Source organism: Acipenser ruthenus, chromosome 7 (assembly GCF_902713425.1).
Source record: "Acipenser ruthenus chromosome 7, fAciRut3.2 maternal haplotype, whole genome shotgun sequence".
Classification (NCBI taxonomy): domain Eukaryota; kingdom Metazoa; phylum Chordata; class Actinopteri; order Acipenseriformes; family Acipenseridae; genus Acipenser; species Acipenser ruthenus.
This window is the reverse complement of record NC_081195.1, coordinates 42,583,091-42,604,730: the sequence shown is the minus strand read 5'-3', so window position 1 is coordinate 42,604,730 and position 21,640 is coordinate 42,583,091. Positions and strand designations below refer to the sequence as shown.

The following is a 21,640-nucleotide window of genomic DNA, read 5'->3' as shown; positions in this document are numbered from 1 at the left end:
AAAAAGCCAAAAGGGCAGCTAATTGTATTTAATAAAAAAAATAGAAACAACATTACCAAATACAGCAGTCCATATAAACCGTTTACCAAATGCCACAGTTAAAGTAACGTTCCATGCTAAAAAATAAATCAAGGTGTCTGTCTTATTTTTAAACCAGCAGAAGCTGTGATTCTGCTGGTTTTGCTCTTATCAATAGGCCTGGAGGTCAAATACAGTTAGTGTGGCACTGGTCTTGAAGAAATCACTCTACAGATCTGCTTCTGCAGTGTCTCAAGTTTGAATTTCCTCCTGTCTAATGACTGGACCTGTTGGTTTCACATCTTTTGCTGTCGGTTTCCGTGAGAGAGACCTTCCTCAGCTGCTCCTGAACCTCCTCCTCCTCCTCCTCCTCCTCCTCCTCCTCCCCCTCAGAATACAGCCGGGACGGCCACACGGATTGGCTGTTTGGAATGTGCGCTCCAGGCAGCCTGCGATCAGTGTTACAGAGTTGCTTCTTGACAATGAACTCGTTGCTAGCGAAAGCCCCTCTTTGGTGGACTGGCAGCTCTGTGTTCAATGCAGGCTGATCTAAAAGCAAGAAGAAAAGGCAGGAGTAAATATTGTTGTACTGTGCTGTGTACATACATAATTATCATTATCAGATATTTGGTGTTATTTATTACCAAATTAAAATCATCATTTTAATATTATTTCAAATATTATTATTGAACAGTAATGTTCACATTTTTGACATTGTGGTGAGGAGATAATGCATTGCACAACAGTATTCAACTCGCAACACTAAGATTATTGGGAAATTACATGGGAATAAGGGGTTGTGATTATTATTATTATTATTATTATTATTATTATTATTATTATTATTATTATTATCATCATATAGCACCGTATGCAAATTGTGCATGTAAACAAAAGCCGTTTCCTGTAATAGCATTTATGTCTATAATTAACAATGGCGCTGTTAACTCCATGGTGCAATTAAAAAATAAAAAACAAGACACCATTAGCCAACAAAATCATTTCCACGTGTTCACAGTGTTGTGTTTAAACACAGTGTACCATGTCCCACATGACCTCCTGGAGAGATGGGCTTCATCAGACGGTTCAGCTGCACGTTCCAGTGTTTCACGTGGCAGCTGGCTCTGCACAGCTTCTTCTTTGCTTCCTGCAGACAGAGAGAGGGAGTTAAACAACAGCTTGATCTAGCTACCCAGCATGTAGCCATGTGTCACCATCTCCAATCACTAAGATATCCTGAGTTCAAATCCATAGCTCAGCCACTGACTGTAATCTTGGGTAAGTCAACCACTAAGCATGTGGTAGAATTTCAAGCAGTGGCTATAAACTGTTTGGGGCCCCCAGTGTCTCACTTAATAAAAATAATTTGTTTTGAATCCCTCTTGTCCCTATCTTGGCTGGCGACCCACAGGAAGCGCTGCACTGGCCTTAGTTAGGGAGGAAAAATTGGGGTAGATGCTCAATGAATCCAGGTGGAGACATTCCAGCCTCAGTGCTTACCCCAACAGGTGAAAAAATGGTAAAAAGGATTGGATGAAGAAGGAACAGAGGTCACCTCATTGGTAAGTGGGTTGCAGTGTAAAAAATAAAAAGGATGTTCTTCTGGTGTTGTTTCTAATTGTATAAAAGAAGCAATTAATTTCCTCTGAAAAATAATTTTATTGAACTCTGCCACTCGTTCCCATTGCCATCCCTGCCCCTCACACTCGTTTCCAGTTGCAGTCATGTACCTCCAGGAACTGGTTGCTCTTCTGCCTGGACTCCTGCAGCTTCTCCAGCTCAAGGCTGGCCACCTTTAAGGCCTGGGCCTTCTCTGTCATGTCCTGCAGTATCTCATGCTTCTCCTGCTGGGTCTGCTGTAACAGAGCCTCCTGCTCCTGCTTCAGACGGCTCAGTTGCTTCAGCTTGTCTTCTTCCTCCTCCAGCAAACTGTAGTACAAGGAAGGAGTAAACAGGTGTCACTTCGCAGAGCTACACAGCACTACACAGCATGACTGTGTCAAAGGGTGTGCTGTGAACCTACCTGGCCTGTCTGACCCTGGCCCGCTCCTCCTCCACTCTCGCCAGGATCTCTGCCTCCAGCGCTTTCTCCAAGGCCTTCTGGATCATTTCCAGCTCCCGGATTCGCAGTCGCTGCTTCTCTGATTCGGCCTCCTTCTGAGCAATCTCTGTTTCCATGTTAGCTCGAGCCTTCATGGTCCATTGGCAGAAAAACAAAAGGGAACAAATGTATTTCTGTTAGTTATTTCCATTATATTACAGTTAAAGATTGTTATGCCACAGTTAACCGCCCCTGCTTTGCTTTGTGTCATTCTTTTGTATTGCTATTTATTTTGTACAGTATTACTGCATTGTGCTGTACCATCTTGCACCATAACCTGGAAGATAAAACTTTAAACCAAATTCATTTTTTACCTCGTGGTGTCAGTGATATATATGTTTGCATTATATGTTTGTAGAGCTGTAGATAATTAATATTAGAAAGTCTTTTGAAGGTAGCTTCCAGCTTATACTGTACATATATAAAATCTCAAATAATTTGAAGGGCCCTAGCTCATTAAAAAAAAAAAAATGAAAGCAATTAATGCAAACAGAGGAAAAAACCACAGACAAAATTAGGTGTGGCAGTTGACAGTTTTGAAATTGTTAACATGATGGAAGTTTGTTTGTTTTACCTAGCCTCAAGTTAAGTAAAACCGCAGAGTAATATTAACTTACTGTTATATTGTGTGTGTGTTTTGCTGGATCTTTGTGTTGACATAATCGAAAAGGCAAGTGATTGTTTTCAGAAAGTATAAAATGCCAGTAAATGCACTGCATCCTGCAAGTTGTTTGGAATAAAAATCCACGTAAATAAAACCTGTTCGCTTCAGGCCTCTGACTTGTTTTTGTGAGGCCTTCCTGCTGCCTCACCTTCTCTGCCTCTCTGAGCTGCCTCTCCAGGGCTCGCTGCATGTGCTGCTGCTGCTCCCTCTCCTCCTCCTCTTTATGGAGAGCCTCAGCCTCCAGCTGCTCCTGTAAAAAAAGACACACCACTTGTTTTATTGAAGACTTAATTTGAATATCTTTTTAACCTTTCCTCTACCTATTACGGGATTTGCAATCATTCTTAGTCACCAGTTTGCTTTTCAATTTTGAAGCAAGCACAACAAATTCTTTGTGACACTGTACAAGTTTATCAGAATACTTCATTACCAACATTCCAAGACATATTTTTCCAGAACAGTGTTTTTTCCTCACAGGAACCTGCCCTCTTGCTCTCACCCTCTCCTGGATCTGCCTCTCCTGCCTCTTCTCCTCCTGCAGGCCCTGGAGTGTCTGCTGCTTCGAGCTCTGCTCTCTGTTCTCCCGCCGGCGCAGCTTCAGCTCCTTGTGTAGAGACCTCTTGCCCTCGGCTAGGAGACGAATGGCTGTTTGGATTGCTGTGGGCAGGGAGCAGGGGGGAAAAAAACTGTCACTTGCAAACGGAGGGATCGTTTCGGGCGAGTCAGCATTTAAGGAATTGATCCTTACCTTGCATCCACTCCAGACGGTGCTTCAGGTCGGACGCACTAATCTCGAATGTCCTGTTGGCTGTTTTTATGCAGAAAAGGCAGCGTCGGCCTTCCTTATCCTGAATAGCCTGGACAGGAGAAAATCAATTTTTTTTTGTCAGTCAGTAGATTCTCCTCATAGTCTTTCTTGGATATGAGAAACTGACCACAGCAACATTCCCTCAACCAGCTATGCAGAGAAATCTGCTGAAAACCCTGCTGTACATGACATAGAGCCCAATACTAGGGCTGCCCAACCCATGGAAGGCTCTGTGCTTTACCTCCGTAACGCATCTTTTGTCCAGCAGGATCTCTCCTTTCTTCTCCTTCAGGTCCTCACTGACATAGTACTGGATGACAGAGGGCTTCAGCACGAACCAGCGCTCATTCCAGTTCCTGCGCACCAGCCCCTTCTTCCACATGTAGCCCTGAGGAGAGAGGAGAAATACAGTCGGGGGTACTGTACTCCAGCACTCTGTGCCCACTTCTTTGTGCGGTGATTTCTCATTGAATTGATTCTTTTCATGCAACATTCATGCTGAAATTGCATTACTGAATATCGAAGTACAATTCATTGAGCTTCTTTTATGGCACTCCTGGTAATACTTGATACCAGAGTGATAGCCTACCTTCTTCAGCACATCGTGGTACATTTCCTGGAAGACTTCATCCACAGCCAGGCTCACCGCCCCTGTGCCCTCACTTTTCAGGAGCCTCCCAGAGCCCATGAGTTCCAGAAATGTCCAGACCGTCATTCCGTCCAGTAGCGTTGGGTCCTGGCAGTAGCAGTCATCCAGCCCATTCCGCTCCCACTCCAAGCTCATGGCTGAAGCGATCTTCTTCAGCAAGTACTCAACCTGCAGAGCACAGTGAGAGACACACATCACTGAGGCAGGCTGCAGTGACTCTAGTACTCAAACAAGATTTCACTTCAGATCTGATAGGAAAAACTGATTTATTTCAGAACAGGGGTGTCAAACTCAGTTCCTGGAGGGCCGCGGTGTCCACCCGAGATCTCAGTTACTTAATTGGTCTAATTATTTGATTAACTGGACACATTTAACACTTCTCTTCAGGCCTAAAAATGTTTCATAGGTAGTGTATAATTAGATCAATTGTGTTAATTGAGAGCTAAAGTTGGAATGAAAACCAGAAAACCCTGCGGCCCTCGAGGACTGGAGTTTTTTTTTTTTTTTTTTATTTAATTTAGCTCCCGTCCATGGTCCACTGTGAAATAGCCTGGACTCGGACCGGCAACGTCCAGGCTATAGAGCGCATCCTGCACTCCACACGGAACGCCTTTACCAGATGCGCCACTGGGGAGCCCCATAGGACTGGAGTCTGACACCCCTGCTTTAGAACCTGGGTTGAATTGGTTCTATTAAATTAACCAATTGAACCTCCACAAGATGGCACTGGTTGCCCACACCTGCTAGCACCTCTGCAGCAAGTCCTAGGTACAGTTCAGTTGTTTTGTTCACCTGCACTGGAAAAAAGGGGTTAGCCTTTCTTAAAGCTTAAGTAGCTTCAGATTGCATTTTCAAAGTTATTGTATTGTATTTTTTATTATGTTTGCAAATATTCAAAGTAGTTCTTATTTTAATAATTCTTATTGCTGAAGAAATGTTCTCAAGATGGCACTAGCTCTTACTTCTATAAAGACACAGTGGCTGAGCTAGCCTGAGTTACATCCTGTATGTCTATGGCAGGCAACAAGAACAGGAGTGCAGCGCCCAAACTCAGTTCAAAGCACCTTAACACACAAAAAAAACAACAACAAAAAAAAAACACACACACCCACAATATTTTAGTAATTGCAATAAGAACCAGCATTGGAAACATCATAAATGGGGCAGTAAACTCAAAACTGAAAATATAAACTTAAAATATAATTAAAAAATTAGATAACATACTCTATGGAATACATATGTACTGTATAAACGGAAAACTCTTGTTTGAAGTTTGCTGTCCACAGATACTTTGATAATATTGTTTTTTCCATAAAAAGTGTCTTGCTAGACTACAATTGCCCATACGGCAGTTTGCATAACACACCAAATGTTTCAGCTTCTAAGGCAAACTATTATTGAATGAGGAGTAGTGTGGAGTAGTGGTTAGGGCTCTGAACTCTTGACTGGAGGGTTGTGGGTTCAATCCCCAGTGGGGGACACTGCTGTTGTACCCTTGAGCAAGGTACTTTACCTAGATTGCTCCAGTAAAAACCCAACTGTATAAATGGGTAATTGTATGTAAAATAATGTGATATCTGTATAATGTGAAATGATGTATAATGTGATATCTTGTAACAATTGTAAGTCGCCCTGGATAAGGGCGTCTGCTAAGAAATAAATAATAATAATAATAAAAATAATGTAAAAAACGTACTATCAATATTATGGTCCTTATTCACAAAGCTTTAAACACACAGATTATTAAAATACTTTTTTTTTAAAGTCTGTTTTAATGAATTAAATAAAGTTTGGTAAATGTATTCATTAAACTGTTCAAGACAGTTGCTTCATAAATATAAACATGTTTTTAACTAATCAAGTTAGACATTAAAGTTAAAGCTTTGTGTATTGGGCCTTTACTATGTGATATCTTTAAAAAGCTATTTGGCTCACAGTAACCTGCATGTTTTTGTAGCAACCAGAGATTATATCTTCTGTTAGTGACTTAAACAGGAAACCATCATTGCTGAACAGGAAGTCAGAGGAATGAAGCCTCTCTGACAGTATGTAACTTGAGGGGGTTAAAGCTGCTGCCTTAGAAATGAGAAATTCTACTCTCTCAGGAAATACTCTGCTCATGTGCAATTTGCTTAAGTTCTTACAGGTATGTGGGTGATTTCACTACTGAATTTCTCTAACCTCAATTCCCTGTTTACTGCTCACAGTTGGTATAACTACAGATATGAGATATGGATCATTCTCTGCTATAGGGGTACAGATATTAGCTGTTCAATGTTATAAAGTCCAAACATACTGTAATCTAAAATGTTTCTAAAAGCAGTTTTCTTAATAAACATCAAATTGCCCATTACTTTGGACAGACATATGGTCACTGTTTTGGTACCCGATAGCAAAGAAATTCATACCAGTACGGCACATGATCCATAGATATTTCTAGTGCTAGCATGCAGAATGCTGTAGGAGGCTGAACAAAATTTGGCACACAGTTTTCATTGGCTTATACTTACAAAAGCAAGTGACAACACTGGTTAAGTAAATCTCAGTGCAAGTGTCTCTTACCTTTGGGTTAAGACCCAGATAAATGCTCTAAACTACTCATGTTAGCCTTGCACCAGGAACTTTATCAGGGCTTAAATGCACAACCTCCCAATTCAAAGATTCATATGATGTAAATAAACAAAAAAGAAAGGATTGGAATAATGTAGAACAGTTCTGTTTAGTTCAATTCTTACCTCTTCAGGTATCATGACAAGGGGATACCTGTCTTCTGATAACATGTTAAAAAGACACCACAGTTTAAAAGCATCTTTCCGGGAGCACAGGCCAGCCTCCATGCCTGGCTTGTAGTTCTTCTTAGCTGTCATCATCCAGCAAAGGTCATCGAATGTCTCTTTATCGAAGGTCCCATCATTTGCCTGAATGGGAGAAGATTCTTTGTCACACAAATAATTAATCTCCAAAACTGACATACAAATTCCCATTTAGGCACGTGCCTGATTTAAACCAAAAAGCTGCAATCAGCACATTTTTATGAAAGGAAAACAAAACTGTTAATGTTATAAGATAACAAAACTAAAATCTTAGGCGCTTTTTAGGTCTCTAATAAATCTCCCTGTTACTTATTTAGTTGCATTCAGTAAAATATGGATGAGTGTCTAGTTACTATAGTGGTCTAGGAAAGCACAGGTACAGTATGTCCGTTGTGACAGGGCCCTGCACACTGAGAAATTTGTGTTTTGTGGCTGCCTTTGCAAAGCCACACAGGGTAAATGGGTAATTCTTATTGTTTTATATCAAAGTTGACAAAAGACCTCTGCAAACTCTTGAAATTAAAACAGTGCCCTGTCACACTGTATATAACATTTGCATTATTATTCTAGAAACTGACAGTTACTTAGCTTTGAGGGATATAGTTACAATGTTGTTTATTTTTGCTGTTACTGCACATTTTCTTAAATATGGCTGTGACAGAGAGCGAATGAATCCGAGTCAACAATCTCCCTCCCAACCTGTGCGGGCGCGGTATAACAGGAACAGTGTGCCCCGGACTGGATGGTTTGACAGTTCATTCCAGGATCAGTTGGAAGTCGGCCATCCAGGAAAGGGGCACAGCCACAATACCAGAAGTCATTGCCTTAATGTGGTAGGCGAGGTGTCAGTCATGCATTGGAGGATACATGATTGCACTCGCTACCGAAGGGCGCGGGACTGAAGGTATATCGGGGGATGTGGCCAAGCAATCTGTTCCTTTGTTATGGTTACGGAAAAGACCAGTAAAGGACGTACGAGTGTGACTTAACCGTGAGTGTTTTTTGTTTTGTTTTTGTCTGTCTATTAATAATTGTATCTGTCATTGTTAGACGGCTAAACTATCCGGGAGCTGTCGTTAGTCAGCCAGCATCAACCCCGGACTACACTGCACTACTGTTTCACTGTTGCTGTATACTTCACCACTGAGGAGCACTCACTGCTGGGATTCGTGACCGTGTCTGTGTATAGTGTGTGTTATTATTATTTCAGGACCCCGTGGTTTTGACTGGCTTTACACATCGCTGTGTATGGTCAGTATTATTATTTAAAAGCAAATAATAAAGCTTTGTTTTTCACCATTGAACTGTTGTTGGATTGCTGTTACTGAGCACTGCATCACCTCTACATCTGCTAATAAATAAATAAATAAATAAATAAATAAATAAATAATAAGCAATGCAAACCTAAGTTAAACAACATGATTTGGCCACAGGTTGAAATGATAATCCCATTTTATTATTAACCCTTGTTCCTGTTGATGGAAAATTCTTAATACTGCAGATGCAGAAGTGTACAATTCCCACTCACCTTGGCCAGGATGTATTTGTTGAGGTAGGGCATGTATCCCTCATTGGAGACCGGCCCATCGTCATTATCCTGGAAGTGTTCCTCCAGCGCCACAGGATCGTGGGGGATATGCAGGGCTGTGTACAGATTGTGGGATAACACCTGGGGGATAAAGGTAAACATGCCTGTCACAAACAAAGGAGCCATCATGCCAGTCATAAACCTCAACTTAAATCTGTGTGAATGCTTTGGTTTTGGTACATTAAAGTACAGCCCACTTCTATGTTTTTTTTTATTAGTCTACAATTGCTGCTGAGGAAAGCATCTACAACCTTGTTTTCTTTCAGGTCCGATCTGAAAAAATAAAGAGCATAGTGTAGACCTGTAATGGAGACAATTTTATCCCGACTGTTTCTAGTCCATCTGGAATTCAATACTGGTTGCCATTACCAATTTTTGTATGGCACTTGTAGCACAAGAAAAAAAGCTAATTGCATGAGTGTGACAAGGATGTTGTGTGTGGTGACATCAGACCAGGAAGAAACACAGCACTGAGAGTGAAATGATAAATGCGCTGCTTGCGCGTTTGTTAAATGGAACAAAATAAAAAGGTTTAAACAAAACACAAAAGAAAAGGACACGTTAGCCAAACGAACAGACAGACACTAACAAACACGGAGCGACAGACAAACAAGTACCGTGCTGGTGCTTCCAGCACGAAACAGAATCGTTATGTTTATGATTAAATATTTATTCTACCTCCGACTCTCGTTCTCTCCTCACCGAACACCCAACCCTGAGTGAGTGACTCGTGGATCGATATACAGTTGTGCCGGGATTCAATTACTAATTAATTATTCACTTGCACGTGAACTAATTTGTGCAATCCCCGTGCTCGCATACTATTACATACTTTTATCTGCACGTGAAGTGATTGTGCAATCCCCGTGCCTAAATACAACTATATATTTTAAATCACCCGTGCTACACAGACACATTTATATCCCGTGCACAACTATATCCACATATAACAGACAACATGAAACACGAAGATTCGCACAGGACCGGGCACACTGTCACAATGAGCCATTTATTACAGTGGATTGGACCGCCCACTTATTGTACTTCAATAGGGATTCCAAGTTGGTCCATCCCACCAACTTAGCACAGAATTGACATATGCTAAAATGAACCAGACATCATAAAGGTCTACAGTAAACCTCAGCACAGCTCAGATGCCAACTTCCACTGAATGAAACTGCCACTGGCCTGTTTATATAATTTTGAAATGATAAAAAAGATAATCTGTGCATGTTAAAAAAATGTCTTTCTTTTAAACAAGACATATATCCGACGCAATGTACTTATGACCAATAGTGTTTTACTTTCAGCTTACTCAGATATTCAGCACTTCACTGGTTAATCACATCCTATGTCTTGTGTTACTGTGATAATTGCTATAACTTTAGGGCAGGTGTAACTTGAAAAATAATGTTTCCCTTGCTAGTATACACAGTTTAATGTGGGAGAAGTACTGTCTGCAGTCAAGAACAACACTGAGGCTTACAACGCAATGGGCCCGATTTTCTTCTGTGGGTAAATTGACCATGAAATACAGTACATTTGATTTACCCATATGGGAAAATCTAGGCCAATTTGTTCTACTTTTGAAACTAAGGCGCTAAAACCATATTGGCAATAGCTGTCACAAAGTAAGAAACTCCAACCAACTGTCATAACAGCATTTGTCTACCACAACCAACAGGCGAGTCTGACCAACTGAAGAAAGGAAGATAATGTAAAAGCTTTCCAGCTCTCCCTTTCACAAAGCATCCTCAGAGTGCTATCTGTAAATGCCACTTCATTCGTGTATTACGTTATTTGAACTTTTTAAAGATTTCAGCAATAGAACTTTGTTGATTGCAAACATCGAAGCGGGAACGAGAATGATAAAAAAACAAACAAGCAAAAAAAAGAAACATTAAAATGTTATTTTAATACACTATTTATAACACTGTCCCCGGAATTATCCAGTGATGAAAAAAACACTCACACCCCCCCCATAACCAGCGATAATATCTTGTTCAGAAATATGTTATATTAAAATGTGAAAGAATATCAACATAAAATAGGGTTCTCCAAATGGTAAAAAGTAAAACACTTCATAAAGAACAGCATTTAGCTGTAAGTAGCTGTCAGCAAACCACATTCCACACACTAAACTTATGCCTGTATTTTAGGTATTTTAGCAACAAATACCAACAAACCAGCACAGGTTTTTCATTTTTTGATCGGCCAGCATATCAATCTGAAATAGCACACTTGCAAATGGAGGTGGTCCGGTTTCCAGGACCATCAGTTTATTGCAATATGAGTACATGCTGCTGTACTGCAGACAAGCCTATACCACTCATACTGGAAGATGGCAGTAATACAGTACATGACATGAAGCATTGTACAAAATAGATCATTGGGTTGTATTTAGGACATGTACTATCCAATCTAACCCTTTATATAGTGTATTTATATAGTGTGACCCTAGGGAACAGCTCAATGAATGACATCACCCAAGTGTGCATTCTGTAAATATTTTTCATCTGATAGACAAACAGCTAATAATCTCTGTTTAAACATTTAATTAGAATATAGTGCTCCAAGACTTGTGAAAATCCACAGGAAAGTGATAAAAGGTTTAGGGTTACATTGGGAGTCTGTGCTGTTTGTTTATGAAGTGGCATCATTACTGATGAGTGACAAAAAAAAATCCAGAAAAAAATAAATAAAAAATGATCTGGAAAGATTTACATCAGATTTATTGCTGTGAATTTATTTGTGATCAAAACTAGTAGACAGCTACTTTGGAACCTATGAAAATTCTTGTTTTTTCTTTCTGCTCTATTTTGATAGTGGTCCACAGCAGCTGCTTCACAAATTTGCTAATTTAAATATAAAGCTGTTGTATATAACACAGTATTACTGCAAACCATTGCTTTTCTGATTTCCTTTACTCCTACATATTTTATTTATATTCAGGATTGTCATCATTGTATTAAAAAAATGTTGCTCTGGCCAATCTGCCTGCTACATTCAGACAGTGTGGGCAGCGTTTGTTATCCACAGATACTAGGAGTCTCTGTTGGAGAGATGTGAGATAACCTCAAGTTCCAACCTATTTTTAAATCCATGTTCTATGGTGATTTTATCACCTACTAATAACTATACAAGGACAAAATAAAACTGACTGCTAAGAAACTACTACAATATTTAGTTTAGTTGAAAAGTTTGTTATTGAATTCACAAGTAATGGCAGCATAATTTTTCTTTATTTTTTTCTTTTTTTTTAATTTAGTAGTCGCCAATTGATTTTACCCCGTTTTTCTCCAATTTGAAATATCCAATTGTATTTTTAGGCTCAGCTCACCGCTACCACCCCTGCGCTGACTCGGGAGCGGCGAAGACAAACACACACTGTCCTCCGAAGCGTGTGCCATCAGCCGACCGCTTCTTTTCACTCTGCAGGCCCACCATACAGCCAACCTAGAGCTACATTGTCAGAGGACAACGCAGCTCTGGGCAGCTTACAGGTAAACCCGCAGGCGCCCGGCCAGACTACAGGGGTCGCTGGTGCACAGTGAGCCGAGGACACCCTGGCCGACCTAACCCTCCCTCCCCCGGAGTGTCGCCCGGCCAATTGTGCGCCACCCCCTGTGAACTCCCGTCCACGGTCGGCATCAGCAGCATAAATTCTGATTTTGATAAGAAGCACTTCATGGAAAATCTTTTCAAGGGCCAATTTAATGTCCATTGCTGAAGAAGCATGTTGCATTTGACCAATGCCAGTGCACTGTCCGCAGATTTCTGGATAATAAACTGCTGGTACCAGTGAACACAGTGCAGCCTTCAACAGCAAGTATGTGATAGGGAGGCTTTTTTTTGGGGAATGGCATCAATTTGCTATTAATAATCACAATCCCCATATACAGAACACTGTGTAGGTCTCCTCAAAACATAATAAAGTTACATAAATAAAACTGGGTTATATTTTTAAGAAATAGCTGCAAATTTAAATGCATTTCATTGGATTGTTATTTCTGTGGTTATTCTATTATTGCAACAAAGTTATCTTCAGAATTAAAGTGACACTTTTTAACCATTATTTTACTGTAGGTTTTATTTTCTAAAGCCGGTGTAAACATTGCTAGTACACTCAGATGTGAAAGCTTTAACCTTTGGTGGGGGTTCACACCTCACACACACAGGCCTTTTCTGACAAAGCAAACTACCTTCAGACAGTGAAGAAGTAAACAGAACAAACAGAGCAAGTAAGAACAGGAGAGGTGTGAATGCGTACATGACAGGATGTGCACTTCTACGATCTGTAGTCAAGGGGGGGTTCTAGCTGGAACTGCCTCTCAAGGAGATGTCTGCAAATGTCAAGCGTGACCAATAAGAGTGAAGGATTATTCACAGACTGTTCTACCAAAATTTACAACCCTCAGTGCAAATACATGACTCTTATTGTTCTTCCACCACACATGCAGAAAAGTGGTATCCTCTGAAAACCCAAGAGTTATTCAGTAATACAGTACCCCCATGCTGCTGCTGGTAGTAATGGCTACTTAAAGTGACATAGTGACTAGGAAGTTTTGCCATTCTGGTAAATGGCTTGCTATGTATTGGAGACCAGAATGGCCAATTACAAAAAGTACTGGGCCGTATTCAGTATTATTTTATTTTATTTGGAAAAAGAGAGTTTGCGATTTCAATAAAGGCAAACCCTTAATAAATGTTGTCAAACTCTCTCTTTTCTTTTACTCCAGAGGGCCAGCAGTACTATATTCCAGAGGCAAGTCTCAACAGTTACTCATCTGTCTCTTGTAGGAGGATGTAGCCTATTTCACCAAAGGCGTGTACTTGTTAAAACTTGTTTTTGTGAAGCCAAGTGTGAAAAAAATGAAGCCTGTATTTATAGTTACATGCCACACCATTTCACAACTACAATCTTTAGAAAATAACTCATATGTATATTATATTCTATATTTCTCTGACATGTTCAAAGAGCCAAAGTCAAGACTTTTCCAGAGTGATTAAAGAATCCCTAAGTGCTTTAAAGCAAAACAATTCCTTTATAACATAACATGTCTGCAGATTACTGTAACGTTCACCAGCTTCAATGTCCAAAAGTTAATCCCATTACATTTACTGTTTAATAGTAAAACAACACTACTCATGTTCTACATTTTATTTTTTTTATCTGCACAACATCAACCTAGAAGTTGACCCCCAAATATAACTTCTTATTCCTACTTAGTACAAAACAAACTGTACATCACAAACAAGAGCTCTTTTGAATTCTGCTGTAATACAGTAATACGCATCTTACAAGATGCACCACATAATATAAACTAAGTTACTAAAATGATTGCATCCTATTTACTGTATACTTGTTTATTGTCCCCAGTTTTTAATGTGCCTGTTTTGTAATAGGACAAACTTAAGTCTTTAGAAACAGAAAATATAAACAATGTAATTTTTGGCATTTTTCCATCCAGGTACAAAAAAAAGGTGTCTGTAAAGTCAGGAAGTGTCTATTTAACACAACTTCTCACTTCAAGAAACACTTTTCACAGGAGTTTGTTTTCCATACCTTTAACTGTGATTTGGACACCTTTCCGTTTTTCTCCACATCCAAAGCTGTGAAGGCATACCAAATGGACTTGAGCAGTTCTGATTTGAAATCCATCCTGCCAATGTAAGCTACATACTACTGCACATTCCACACCAGAGACACTGAGAAGCGAGATGAGATAGATAGACAGTGAGTAGAGTGCTTGTGGCAGCCAGTGAAAGACCATCAGCTGACACGTGGGTGGAGAGAGTGAGGCAAGAAAGATCGCTAAAGGAAAAAAAAAAGCCCAGGTTTGACAAGTCCTTGAGGCCTCTGAAAACAAGATTAAAATAACCACAAGCTGCCACACCACTTGAAACTGCCATATAAAACTGTTAACCTAATATAAAATAAACTTCAAATTAAAACACCAATAATTTAACATTGTAAAGGAAAAAAAGGGCTACAGCAATGTGTTACAGAACTTGCAGAGTTTACAAACCACATTACTTTATTTTGCATAATCACATTTTGTCTGCATCGCAAACATTTATTTTATTATTTTAATTTTGTTTTCTCCACACATCATACTGCCCATTCTTTTTTATCTCCTCATACCAGAATGTCATGTGAGGCCGAGACCCTTGTTAACTTCGGTCTACTGTAGTATAAAACATGCATGAGGAAAACCTAGCAAGATTTTAGTTAGAGGCAACTATCGACCTAAAGAAGCAGCTGTTGCTTGAAGTGGTTTGCTACAGTTGTATCTTTTTCACACATTTTTTTACATACATAAAACAACAAGCATTGGGACCCCCTGTTATTGTTTGCTTTTTTTCACCTTGACGGGTTGCATAGTCAACCTTTTTAATCATTACATGACATTTACTATCAGTGTTTGAAATGTGGCCTCTACTCCTTTAAATTACAGGTTGGAGTGGACGCACATTTGCATTTGTACTTCTAGCGTTCGTGTGAAGTGGGACATAGGAAGTGAGGGAGGGAGAAACGTAAGTGTATGTGGCCTCATCCCTTTATTGCTCTCCCAAAAATAAATGAGCAGTTTTTTTTTTTAAAGGTACATTTTTAATTTTAGAGGATTTTCTAAAGGTTTCTATACACAGTTTTATTCATATGGGCAAGTCCTTCCTTTACTAAAATGGCGGCAGCGCTGTGACATCATGCCTGCAGGCAGCTGCGACCATAGAATTTCTCAAGACTTTAGATTTACTTTGACTGCCTCAACATAAGACCACATCATGTGCAGCAGGCATTAGGGCCCCCAGGCCCACGTTGACTCTGTGCTGCATAGAATTTGAGTGAGGGACACAGGTGGGGTCCTAATACTTGTTGCAAAGGAAGTTCATTTAGTTGTAATGGCAGTGTTTAAGTCTTGTGCCAGTCAGTGAATAAATACAGTATTTAAGAAAATTAATAATTTACAGAAAAAAAACTAAAACAAGTTTAAAGTTATTTTCCAGATGAGGTAACTTGCCAATATTGTTTTCTAGATTTTGTTTCCCCCAATTTAACCATTATGTACCAATATAATGAGGTTTATAGAGGTTTAAGAATTATACAAATACAGTGTATTCGAATGAATTGCATAGGTGACAATTGCATATGCCTGTTAACTTTAAAAAATGTGATGCACATTTCTTATAAAAATGCACATGCAGTAGATTCCTGTTAATTGCATATTGCATGTGCCTCACAGTTTTATGCATTTTAACCAGAATAAGGCACTGTGACAGAAATACAATGATTCTTGGTTGTAATCACCCTCCCGACCTGTGAGGGCGCTAAGCAGCGAGAACAGAGTTCCTTGGACGGGCTGGCCTGACAGTTGTTTCCCAGGGTTCAAGGGAAGTCAGCCAGCCAGGAAGGGGGCGAGACTCAGTTGCAATAACGCATAGACCCGGAAGGGAAACGACATGGCAGCCGCAGATTGGAGAGGTGGTTGCACTCATTTATCAAGGGGTCATGTGTGACAACATAAAAGGGGACGGAGAATCGTAATCTGTTCCTTCGTTTTGGTTTGAGCTTTAAACCTGTAAGGACTGCAAGAGACCCCGTGAGAAATAACGTTTTCGTGAGTGTTTTGTTTGTTTGCGTTTAATTGTCTTGTTTTGTAAATTACTAGACAGCTGACATGATTTCAGAGCTGTCGCCAAGTGCCAGCCCCAAGCCGGAACAGCACTGCACTGCTGTCACTAATAAACTGTATCAGCCACCACGAGCACTACTGCACGCACCCAGGACTGGTGAACGTGTTAGTATTATTGTGGGGTGGATATTTGTGTTTGTTTAGGTCTGTAACCCATTATTATTTACGCCATGCAATACACGTTGTTGTGTATTGCCTGGGTCTTATTATTTGGTCACCAGACCTGGATACAATAAAATTCCTTTCCATCTGGATTATAACTGTTTTATCACGCACTGCATCACTCCTGCACCTGCACCCACTTAACCACAGGCAGTACATTTTCATAAGGAATGTGTTTCACAATTATATGCAATCATCAGGTATACAATTAAATGTATATGTTACAGATAATTGCATACTCTGGTTAATTGCATAAAACTATTAGGCACATAGGCTATGCAATTAACAAGAATCTACTGTAATATGACTTAATATGATGTGCTTCTGGTATTATTTAAAGTTGGATGTCAGTGCTACTTTCAAAAATGCAAAAATGGTCTCCTAATAAATTCAGTAGATACAGTTCACCTGCTCAGCACATTTCTTACTAAAGGTATTAGATGCAATTCTAAAGGTTTGCTTGCATTCATCTGGACCTGGCAACTGTTTTTGGATTCTCAATCAATGATTTAGCTGTCGTAATATACTGTTACTAGTTAATTAAATAGTTCATTAACTTTCAGAACTATATAAGTAACTTTAATAAATATTGATCATGAGTTCCAACACCAATTCAGTTTACTGTTTTAACAATAAGAGACCTTGGAGGTCTTGCAAGCTTGTGATTAATAATTGTTTAGTTAGTTCAATTAAAGGTATCACATCTCCTTCTCTTTGTCTATAATAACAGGTGTCATACTTACTGTCAAACTTTGTGTTAACCACTTTGTTACCAACTCCATGTCATACCTCGTTAGTCTGTGGTGAGAGAGTGTTACAATACAATTGAGGGTGAGGATTTCAACAGGACCTCTCTATTTGTGTTTTTAATGTCTTCAAATGGGGTTAAAAGCTCTTCTTGTATGTCATGTCCCATTCTGAGGCTGTGTTTGAGGGGAGACACCAGCACTTTTTCCTACAGCACCCAACACAGCGAGGGCCATATTTTAAAGAAAAATGGTTTACAGTATACAGTGTGTTTAACTAACTAAATGTTAAGTGTCATTGAATTATAGTATATTAGTTGTTTGTTTCTAGTTTTGTAAAATAAAAACATTAAAATATAAACTGCATTGTACTTTATATATTTTTTCCCATGAAAAACTATTTAAACCAGAGGTTATAAAATTCTGCTCATAATATCTTCCGCACAAAATAGGCACGTTACACTCACATGGTATTACAAAAGAAATTGTAAACTGAAAACAATGCAAGTCAGGAAATATCATGCAATTAACAGGTTCCTACGATTTCCTACGATATCGTTTACTCACCCATTTTGAACTACGCACACTAGGCATGTTTGTATCTGAATATCTCATAGGGAGCTCAAAGCAAGCCAACAACACTTAACTAGAAACATTTCTGTTAGTCAGTCACCCCAACAGAGGGCGCTTGTCTATGTTAATTTGACTGTAACTCAGTTATCGGAAATGCGTTTTTTCAACAGGAGGTTGATGGTTTATGTAGTTTGTTGTTATTAATAAACATATTCGGTAATAGAACATATTTGTTAAATAAAAATAAAAACCAAGCTGCAATGAAAATGACATAACTGTTCATTTGGAATGTGCAAACGTTTAATTATACATTAGCAGCTTTTGTAGGTAAGTTACCTAAATTATTTTATTTACCGTAGTGTTTTTTCAACCGACCACTCGAATTGAGACAGAATGTCATATGGCAATTTTACATTTGCCCTAAACCAATATAATAGCAATAGTTCGAGTCTTTAAGTTTAGTTTGGTCGAGGTAGTGCTAGATAGTCTCGTATCTGAAAGGTACAACTGTAATCGGACAGTATACGATCTTAAATGCATTTCCATCTGTCACCAGAGAGTCTGCATACTCAAAAACGTTTACCGATAGATATCTGTTTGTTTAACAATACATAGGGACCAGTCGAGGTATTTGATGGTTTGAGTGGCATTATGTAAACGACGACATTATAGGTTGCATAGTAATACTGTCTGATACTACTAAAAATAAATACCTATAGAGAACTGATGTGCTGCGGCTTTCCAGTGCTGTAACTGGAGCTCTCCTGAACTATGGAGCCGATGGACGCGGAGGGGAAGAGACGGCTTCTGCCCGGGTGGATGGTGAGACGGAGTGAAGAGACAAAGGTGGATCGACCTAGAGAAGGTCCTACAAAGATAACAACTTCCGCGAAGAGGGGTGAAAGGAAAACAGTGGAGAGGTGTGTTGTGTTTTAAAAACCTCTTGTAATAGAAGTACTATCATTTTAAATTATAATAAAAATGGACGGACCAGGGGGCTGTGTTGCTGAATAGGCTACTGCCACAACACAAAGCTGCTGTTTGGTGCGTGTGATTACTTTGAATGCAACACTTATTACTGTATAAACTTCATTTTCATTGTCCAGTTTGTAGCGTTGCCCAACCAAAGGGGAGAATATTTCACATTTCTATAGATTCATTGAGTGGGTGTCTGTTTCACTTAGATGTGTCATTTAAACAGCACTTCTAAGGGAAATAACCAACATAAGCCCCCATCCCAAAAGCACCACACAATGTGGTAAAATTATAAGTCTATACTTGGGAATAACACATTATATTTTGAAAGAATAGTGGTCAAGACTGATGTGTATTATCACAGCTTTACATAGTAGCTTGCATTATGCCTACCAGCACTGTGTATGTAGTCCATACTATTATACTACTACTGTACAGTACCTCTTTAAAAAGCATCAAATAAAAAGAGGAGAGGACAGCATTACAAATAAAACAAAGACAGTAAATGTTACATGCATAACACATTGGCAGTGCTGTTGTGTACATTTTAGCTTTTGATTTTTTCAAATTATGATCTTTTTGTTTTTGTCCAGTATAGTCACAGTTTACTGCATGAACGAGGCAGAGTTGGTGAACGCAGCATTTGATCTCCTTGCAACGGTAAGAAACAGATGTTCAAGCACTGGGGGTTCCCTTAACCACAGTAGTAATAACATACAACAAAATACTGTGACAGCAAATTACATAAACTATATTCACAGCTAGGTCATTTAACAAATAAATACTGTAAAAAGAGGACATGTTACTGTAACTAGAGCTGTCAGTTTTCTTGCATGAATACAGTACACTGTGTCACCTGCCAAAACCAGATTTATTTATCTTTCTGTCTCAAGGGATCAAGTGAGTTGAAACAACCAGGCTTTGGGGTGACAACAGGAGATTCAATAAGAGAAAAGGACATGTGGATCTCAGAATCTGAACTTGAAGATGGAGACACAGATTCAGAACCAATTCAGAAAACTTGCATCTCTGAATCCGATCTAGTGGTTGAAGGTACCAGTCCAGCTCATCATACCAAACAGAAGGGAGTGGGTAGCACAGTGCCAAAGAGAAATGACATTACACAGGTTTCTGAATTGAATGCATGTGAAAGAACAGATGAACAGGCCCATGTTCATAGGACAGACCCAGGGGATGCAGAAGAAGATGATGCTTTCAAACTTGTGCGAGAAATTTTCTTCACTTAATGTTTTCAGTCAAAAAAACAACACAAAAAAACAGCAGGTAACTGAAGTGAGATGCATAAGGTGTTGCATTTATCTGTTTCTATGGTACATTAGAGCCTTTATTGGTTAGATCCAAGGACCAGAAGAAAGTGGGGTGGGTGGAAGTATGTCACAACACTTACCAATCAAAGGACTTGTGGGCGTAAACATTTAATCCACATCTGGGATGAGCAGGTTTCTCTGTGCTTTAATATTCTTGTATCGTTTGCTGTAGTAACAAAAAGCTCAAAATTCATGCAACCTTAACCGCAAGGCCAGCTGGGAAAGAACCGCCAACATCCATCGAAAACTTGCATTGCATGGAAACTTTTCACACAAATCAGGTAGACTACCAATGGGAGTTCAGGAGGAATGCGGGAGAACCCGGATCAGTTCGGATTGCCAGTCAGGCAGTGCTCATGGAAACAAGATACTAATGCCTACTAATAGGACTGATTACAGAATTCCTGTTGGAAACATCCCTTATGAAAAAAAATACTGAAATACTACTTATTTAAAAGTAACCAACGGTAACTATGCAGTAAGTTACTTATTATAATAGCTGTTGTGTAGTAACATGAGAACTTATTTACCATGCAGTTCAAGTAGTAAAACACACTACAGAGTCACATTGAGTTTCAAGATTAGGCAATAAAGAATTCATAGTGGTTTGATAGTGTATTCATAGTGTTAATGTAGTGTATTCGTGTTGTAGTGTATTAATACTGGTTTGAGTAATGGTGTAATTATGGCCTTATCATTAAAATGATGCATTCGTGACAAGAGACAATTAAGTGACAACCCTTTTTTTTTTCTTAAGGGCTTTCTCTAATTAGAGTCCAGCTTTATTTTGGAGTTGGGTTAAAAGTTTTTACTGCTTGAATTCCATATGGGTTACATACCAACCCTGGCAAATGCCATTTTTTTTAATATAGGACTATTTCAGTTACTCAGATGCTAATAATGTCAAAAACATGAAGGTTATATGACAAATAAATCATTTTTTAAAATTTTACCTTTGAACGAATGGAATGGTCTTTGCTTTGGTTGAGTTGTCACACAGAATAATGTTTTTCCTCAGTAATTAAACAAGATAGTATCATTTTTTTATTTCTTGATATGGATTTTACAAACATAGATCTTCCATCAAGTACCCTGACAAATAGAACCAGTACAAAACTAGTATTTACAGTAATCCCTTTACAGCAGCAAAGACAAAAAAAAACAAAAATATGTAAATATAAAATATAAAATATATATATAGTATTTATTACAGAAATTATCCGTACTTTGATTTTAATTACTATTAAACCCATAAAAAAAATCCTGGGAGTAGTACAGCCTACTTTTTTAGAATCTTACAAAGTCTGTTGGTACATGAACACTTTAAAGATACATTTAAAAAAAAAAAATTGAATTTCCAGATTTAATTGTAATAATTAAGTTTGTTTAGTGGGCCAGCCACATTTGTTTTCATTGCCTCTTTGCTGTGTTAGATCCACTAATGTGATCACGCCAAAACTTCCAGCCAGCGATAGTTTCCGTGCCCAGCAGAAACCATGCACAAATACACAGAAAGAAGGA

The 21,640-nt window shown here is 39.0% G+C and overlaps 2 protein-coding genes across 6 annotated transcripts; one reads left to right on the top strand and one right to left on the bottom strand.

Moving 5' to 3' along the window:
* Positions 1-13: 13 nt before the first annotated feature.
* LOC117415968 (differentially expressed in FDCP 6 homolog) lies at positions 14-18,654 on the bottom strand. 5 transcript variants are annotated; one of them, XM_059026986.1, is made up of 13 exons: positions 17,811-17,962; positions 17,241-17,295; positions 8,582-8,722; positions 6,976-7,158; positions 4,181-4,408; positions 3,833-3,979; positions 3,532-3,640; positions 3,283-3,440; positions 2,932-3,033; positions 2,042-2,208; positions 1,749-1,947; positions 1,060-1,165; positions 14-567 (listed from the first exon to the last, which is right to left on the bottom strand). In XM_059026986.1, exons 2-13 carry the CDS (start codon positions 17,277-17,279, stop codon positions 293-295), a joined length of 1,854 nt encoding a protein of 617 aa, XP_058882969.1. In that variant the 5' UTR covers positions 17,280-17,295; positions 17,811-17,962; the 3' UTR covers positions 14-292. The 5 variants fall into 5 exon arrangements, with proteins under 5 accessions (XP_058882969.1, XP_033882841.2, XP_058882967.1 ...); XM_034026950.3 differs by lacking the exon at positions 17,811-17,962 and adding an exon at positions 14,208-14,456; XM_059026984.1 differs by lacking the exon at positions 17,811-17,962 and adding an exon at positions 14,208-14,350 and having other exon boundaries at positions 17,241-17,258.
* LOC117415970 (cell cycle regulator of non-homologous end joining-like) lies at positions 18,588-21,071 on the top strand. Its single transcript, XM_034922219.2, has 3 exons — positions 18,588-18,736; positions 19,385-19,451; positions 19,685-21,071. The coding sequence occupies exons 1-3, from the start codon at positions 18,588-18,590 to the stop codon at positions 20,036-20,038; spliced, it is 570 nt and encodes a 189-aa protein (XP_034778110.1). The 3' UTR covers positions 20,039-21,071.
* Positions 21,072-21,640: the final 569 nt, after the last annotated feature.

Bases quoted from the DNA above. Each gene is read 5' to 3' on its own strand.
- LOC117415968 (XM_034026950.3), bottom strand. From the start codon at position 14,303: ATGGATTTCAAATCAGAACTGCTCAAGTCCATTTGGTATGCCTTCACA. The intron at 3,441-3,531 runs GTAAGGATCAAT...CCCTGCCCACAG, and splicing joins CCGTCTGGAGTGGATGCAAG to CAATCCAAACAGCCATTCGT. The intron at 568-1,059 runs GTACACTGTGTT...TCTTGCTTTTAG, and splicing joins AGGAGGTCATGTGGGACATG to ATCAGCCTGCATTGAACACA.
- LOC117415970 (XM_034922219.2), top strand. From the start codon at position 18,588: ATGGAGCCGATGGACGCGGAGGGGAAGAGACGGCTTCTGCCCGGGTGG. The intron at 18,737-19,384 runs GTGTGTTGTGTT...GTTTTTGTCCAG, and splicing joins GAAAGGAAAACAGTGGAGAG to TATAGTCACAGTTTACTGCA. The intron at 19,452-19,684 runs GTAAGAAACAGA...TTCTGTCTCAAG, and splicing joins CATTTGATCTCCTTGCAACG to GGATCAAGTGAGTTGAAACA.